The sequence below is a fragment of the Pinus tabuliformis genome, chromosome 9, assembly GCF_031772625.1.
Source record: "Pinus tabuliformis cultivar Carrire ecotype Pingquan chromosome 9, CPIR1, whole genome shotgun sequence".
NCBI lineage: Eukaryota > Viridiplantae > Streptophyta > Pinopsida > Pinales > Pinaceae > Pinus > Pinus tabuliformis.
The window spans coordinates 148378583-148385155 of NC_142307.1; the positions used below are offsets into that span (position 1 = coordinate 148378583).

The following is a 6573-nucleotide window of genomic DNA, read 5'->3' on the forward strand; positions in this document are numbered from 1 at the left end:
GGCATCTCTCTTGCGCCTTCCTCGATGCTTAAAGCACTTCTCATTAATCAAACTATTGTAGATAGGCACATCTTTTGTGGCTTGGAGAAGTGGTATCTTCACACATAAATGTTTCAATTCTCCTAGGAGTTCAGTTTCTTCTGGGGTAAGCTGGACTGTCACCGACAGTCCCTCAGGAAAGGGTGGAATTACTTTAGGTTCACTTTCCTCTTTATCTTCCTCAACCTCCCTGGGTGGAGGCTGGCTATCTGGGAGAACTTTCCTAGACTGCAAGTTAATTTCCTGAATCTCCACAACATATGTTGGATATGATGGTTCCCCACTATACACTTGCTGAGAATGTCTGTTGTTCGGGTTCATATTTGGTTGGGCAAGTATTTGGGGTTGCTTTGGTGGAGCAGGAGGTAATGATTGTGGTTGGGAAGGTGGTGGAGGCAAAAGAGTGTGAAGAGAGTTGTATTGGGGCCTCCACCCCTGATGATATGCATTCCACTGAGGTTGTGGCTGAGCATAGGATTGAAATGAATGAGCAACTGGTTGGGCGTGATATTGAGATGTGAAGGACCAAGGAGGAGGTGTGGACCAGGAAGGATGAGCAGGGGGGGCCCAAGAAGGTATGGAAGTGACTTGGTTGGGGTTGTAGTATGCTTGAGATGTCCCTTGCATCCCCTGCTAGTATGGTCTAGGTCCATGGGGCCTCCTTTGGTTTATGTAATAGAGCTATTCAGTGACTCCCTCAGCCCCTTGATATACAGCTTTAAGTCTGGGTAAAGAAGGGCACTTATCTGTAGAATGATTTTCTTCACAGATTGAACAAACCACTATAGAGTTCAATGGGCATTCATTCTTAGGATGCCTCCTGGTGCATCTAGGGAAAAAATGGCCAAAGCCCTCTCTGCTTCCTCTTGTTTCATTTTGATATGTAAGGTATTCATTTTCATGGCAAGAGTCTGCAACATCTCACTCTTGAAGTCTTCCAGCATGTTTCCAATTTCTCCTTTAATGGATGAGTTAGAGGAAGAGGTACTGGCTATGGGTTGACTCCCCCTGCCTTTCTTTCTAGTTGCTCTAGAATGCTTTCTAAAAACAGTATTTATGTCCTCATAGGATAGTTGGTAGATGTCTCCCCCGGCCAGTAGATGGAGGGTGTCTAAAAGATGTTCCTGAATTCCCCTGAGCAGGACCAACTTCAGAGACTCAGGGTCAAGTGTACACCCGACCCTTTTGTAACTGCACTGGAACCTCTCTTCATAGTCTTCCAGGGACTCATCACTTCCTATGGTCATTCAAAAAATTTCTTCTTTAGTATCTTTTGACCTACAATAGTATCGATACTTGTTGTTAAAGGCTTGCTGCATCTAAGCCCAAGTTGTGATGCTATTGCCAGGCAGTCCCATGAACCAGCGTAGTGCTACATCCTTGAGAGTAGAAGGGAACAATTTCAACTTTTGCTCATCTTTTGCATAGTCATAAGTTTGACAGATAACAACAAACTTAAAAATAAAATTAATTAATCAATTAATTAACTAATTAATAAAAATAAGAATTAAATAAAATTAGCACAATTATAAAATTAATTAAACTAAACAAAACACACACACATATATATATATACATATATATATATATATATATATATAGCTTTTAAATTGAATATAGTAATTAAAAATATATTAAATAAAAATAAAATAAAATTAATACAATTATAAAATTAAAGAAAACAAAAATATATATATATATATATTTATTGATATATAACTTTTATATTAATAAAACTTTTAAATTAATTATACTGATTAAATATATTACAATATAAAACTAATCTCACATAAAAAATATATATAAAATAAAATAGAATAAAATAAATAAATAAATATAAATAAACAAATATTTATAAAATTAAACATTATTGACATTAAGAAAAGAAAATCAATAACAATAATAATTATTTACTAAATATATAATAAATAAATAAAATTAATACAATTATAAAAATATAAATATAAATATAAAAATTAAATAAATAAAATTGAAATATATATATATATATATATATATATATATAAATTAATTAATAATTATAAATATAAATAAAAATAGGATTAAATATTAAAAGGTCGGCTTATCAACTCAACAGCCCTCCTTCACCATATTTATCACTCGCCTTTCTCTTCTCTGTATATCAGTCCTGATGATGAGTCTTGGTCTAGGCTCGAAACGTCGACAAATAAAAATGATGAACACTGTGGAATATCCGAATTCAATCTCTCAGAAACCACTCCACAGAAATCTACAAACCAATATCGTTACCCTGTACGGAGGGGACACATGGAAAGAGATACGTGATCTCGAAAAAACAAGGGTTAAAATACAGAGAAAGGAAGCAGATCTATATTTCCTCAAGCAATGTCACGATTCTAATCTTACCCCTACATTTGCCTGCATAAAACACAGGTTACACAACCAGAGAAACCACAAAATATTTGATCGTCTCAGTAAATCCCTAGTTCGCATAGAAATTCGCAGAACCAGAATCTCTTTGTGGAAATTATCCACAGCAGCCTTCAATACCCACTTAAAACTAGCAACAGCAATCAAAGAAGACCTCTGGAGAATCATAGATGCCTCCGCAGCTCTAAAGGCCAGCAAAGAAAGACAGGTAGCTGAGTTGACACACATGAACAAACTCCATAAATTACAACAACGATGGATCAATGAAAATTGTGGCCAACACAACCAAAGGTCAAGCAGAATGGACCACAGAATATACGCAGAAGACTACAGTGACCTGTTAGGAGCAGATGACAGCGCATCCAAAAACGGTGACTCAATTATTCAGCTCAGAACTTCGATTGAAACGGCAAATGAAGACAGATCTGAACCTGAACCAATCAATATCTTCCTTGAAGGCACAAGAACTAGGACATCAGAATTCCCAAGCAAGAAGGCATTCAACAACAGCGTAACCAATAATAATAAACTGCAGGTTGAAGGGGCATGGTCCAAAACAGGCGCAGAAAACCTTTCACAAAGCAAAAGTACACTGCGCAGTTCCTGGAATGAATCTTGTAGCACAAGTAGACTGCACAATCTCCTTGATTCAAACGTTGTAAAGAGCATCCCTAAACCTGAAGACGCAGTAACCGAAATAGCAACTGAAGCAGCTAGCTCATTGAACGCAGCAGATCCCAGTTCCCTTGATTCAAATGCTGTAAAGAGCATCCCTAAACCTGAAGACGCAGCAACTGACGCAGCAACTAAGGCAGCCAGCTCATTGAACGCAGCAGATCCCAGGTACGCATCTAATGACTTAATATTTCGTAAAAATCTAGATTTTAACAGCGCAAAGAAAAAGAATAATCTGGTAGTTAATAATTTGAGTTATAAAAGTAGGAAGAATAATAGCAATAAAGACAACGGTGATACATCAAAGAAGACTGGCCATATCGATAAGAATAACCCCTCAGTAAACCATGAAATAAAAACCAGCACCATAGTTGAAAGCATAGATACTAAAACAATCAACAAAAAAGTGGTTAATATCTCAACTTATGAACTAAAGAAGGAAGAAGCTGAGGTCTTGGAAAAAGGTCTAAATTTCGCCTTAACCCCTAACAAAATCCCTAATGAAGAAATTATTTGCAGCTTAGAGGATGGGATCAAGACTCTCAGTGATAAAGACAAAGAACTCATTAGGCAGGAATGCGTCGTCATCTTAAGGAAAGCTAAACCACCTAAAAGAAACCTAAATCCTGAACAACTCAAGGCCATAAGAAGTCTAAGAAATAATAATGACATTGTCATTCTTAAAGCTGACAAGGGTGGCGCCACGGTTATTATGAATTATGAGGATTATGTAAACAAGATGAAAGACCACTTATATAATAGTGGGAGCTACAAAAAGCTAGAGAAAAACCCTATCTCCAAAATTACAAGATTAGTAAAGAAAGCCATTAAAGAAACCAATCTAGACGATAAAATAAAAAAGCGCCTCACCCCAGATTGTGAAATCACGCCTCGTATTTATGGTGCCCCTAAAGTACATAAAAAAGAGGTTCCCTTAAGACCTATAGTCAACACTATAGGGTCTCCCACTTATGAATTAGCAAAATATGTCGCAAGCATTTTAGCACCGCTTGTTGGCAAAACCAGCTCGTACATAAAAGATTCCAATCAATTTGTCAAATTCATTAAAAATACAAAATTAGACCCAGAAGATAAGATTGTCAGTTTTGACGTAGTCCAACTCTTCACCAAGATCCCCCTAGATGAAGCTATACAAGTGGTTAAAGAAGTGGCAGACCCCCAAACTGCTAAGTTAGCTGAAGTCTGTCTTCGCTCCACCTTCTTCACCTTCCAAGGTGAGATATTTGAACAAACGTCGGGTGTTGCTATGGGATCACCTCTTTCACCAATTGTAGCTAACCTCTTCATGGAAAAATTTGAGAAGAAAGCTCTTGATTCATACCCATTAAAACCTAAGTTCTGGGTCAGGTTTGTGGATGACACCAGTGTCAATTGGCCTCATGGTGATAATGAACTTAAAAACTTTTTGAACCATCTCAATAGCATATCTAATGACATCAAGTTCACTATGGAGATGGAGGAGAATAATTAAATACCATTCTTGGACATTCTCCTCATAAGAAACAAGGATGGCTCCATAGGTCATAAAGTATTCAGAAAAAAGGCTCATACCGATAACTACCTCCATGCTGATTCACATCACCACCCAACCCAAAAGATGGGGGTACTGCAGACCCTCTTCACTAGAGCTTGTAGAATCTCAGATGAAAACCACGCTGAAGAAGAGATTACATACTTAAAAAGAACTTTTGCCAACTTAGGATACAATAATAAGAGCATCTTCAAAGCCATTCAAAAGGCCAAGTCTGGTAACAATACAAGCAAATCAATAAACCCCATGACTTCTAATGCCTACCTCCCATACATTCAAGGAGTCACTGACAAGCTAGCCAAAATTCTCAGAAAGAAAGATGTCAAAACTTCATTCAAACCTTTGTCTACTATTAAACAAAGAATGAAATCAGTAAAAGACAACCAGGAACAGCTACAGCAGAAAGGTGTTTATATCATTAGCTGCTCTTGTGGAGAACAATATATAGGGGAAACCGACAGGTCAGTGAGGATTAGGCTTAAGGAACATAGTGCAGATATCCGTAAAGAAAGAATGCGCTCTTCAGCTTTAGCTGAGCATGTAGGTAAAACTAACCATCATATATGCCTCGAAGACACTAAGGTCATTGCGAATGAAAAACACCATTTCAAGCGGAAAGTTCGTGAGGCTATTGAAATCATTAAACACCCTCGTAACCTTAATAGAGATGGAGGCTTGGAAATTAGTAAAAATTGGAACCCTCTACTTACCCCCATTGAATAAGTTATCCCTTCCAATTTTGAAAATCAAACCTAATCCTTTAGCTTTAGGCTCTTAAGAACTTTGCAAAAAAGAAAAATTATAGCTTTTAAGGTTAGTTATATTAATTAAATATAACAATATAAAACTACTCTCACATGTTTAATTTTAAATTAATAGTTGAAATAAAAATAAATAAATAAAAATAAAAATAAAAATAATTAATTAATTAATCAACTAATTAATAAAAATAAGAATTAAATAAAATTAGCACAATTATAAAAATAATTAAAATAGAAATAATATATATATATATATATATATATATATATATATATATATATATATATATATCTTTTAAGTTGAATATAGTAATTAAAAATATATTAAATAATAATAAAATTAAATTAATACAATTATAAAAATCCTTTAGCTTTAAGCTCTTAAGAAACTTTGCTAATAAAGAAAATTTATAGCTTTTTAGGTTATAGCTTTTTAGGTTAGTTATATTAATTAAATATAACAATATAAAACTACTCTCACATATTTAATTTTACAATTAATAGTTGAAATAAAAATAAATAAATAAAAATAAAATTAAAATTAATTAATCAATTAATTAACTAATTAATAAAAATAAGAATTAAATAAAATTAGTACAATTATAAAATTAATTAAAATATATATATATATATATATATATATATATATATATATATATATAGCTTGTAAATTGAATATAGTAATTAAAAATATATTAAATAAAAATAAAATAAAATTAATACATTTATAAAATTAAAGAAAACATATATATATATATATATATTTTTGATATATAACTTTTATATTAATAAAATAAAATAAACATATATATATTAAATTAATTATACTAATTAAATATATTACAATATAAAACTAATCTCACATAAAAAAATATATAAAATAAAATAGAATAAAATAAATATATAAATATATAAATAAACAAATATTTATAAAATTAAACATTATTGACATTAAGAAAAGAAAATCAATAACAATAATAATTTTTTACTAAATATATAATAAATAAATAAAATAAAATAAAATTAATACAATTATAAAAATAAATAAAAATATAAAAATTAAATAAATAAAAATTGAAATATATATATATATATATATATATATATATATATATATATAAATTAATTAATAAT

The 6573-nt window shown here is 32.3% G+C and overlaps 1 protein-coding gene across 1 annotated transcript; it reads left to right on the plus strand.

Annotated features, from left to right (window-relative positions):
- Window positions 1-4744: 4744 nt before the first annotated feature.
- On the plus strand, window positions 4745-5401 carry LOC149147546 (uncharacterized). Its single transcript, XM_089441868.1, has one exon. It carries the CDS (start codon window positions 4745-4747, stop codon window positions 5399-5401), a length of 657 nt encoding a protein of 218 aa, XP_089297994.1.
- Window positions 5402-6573: the final 1172 nt, after the last annotated feature.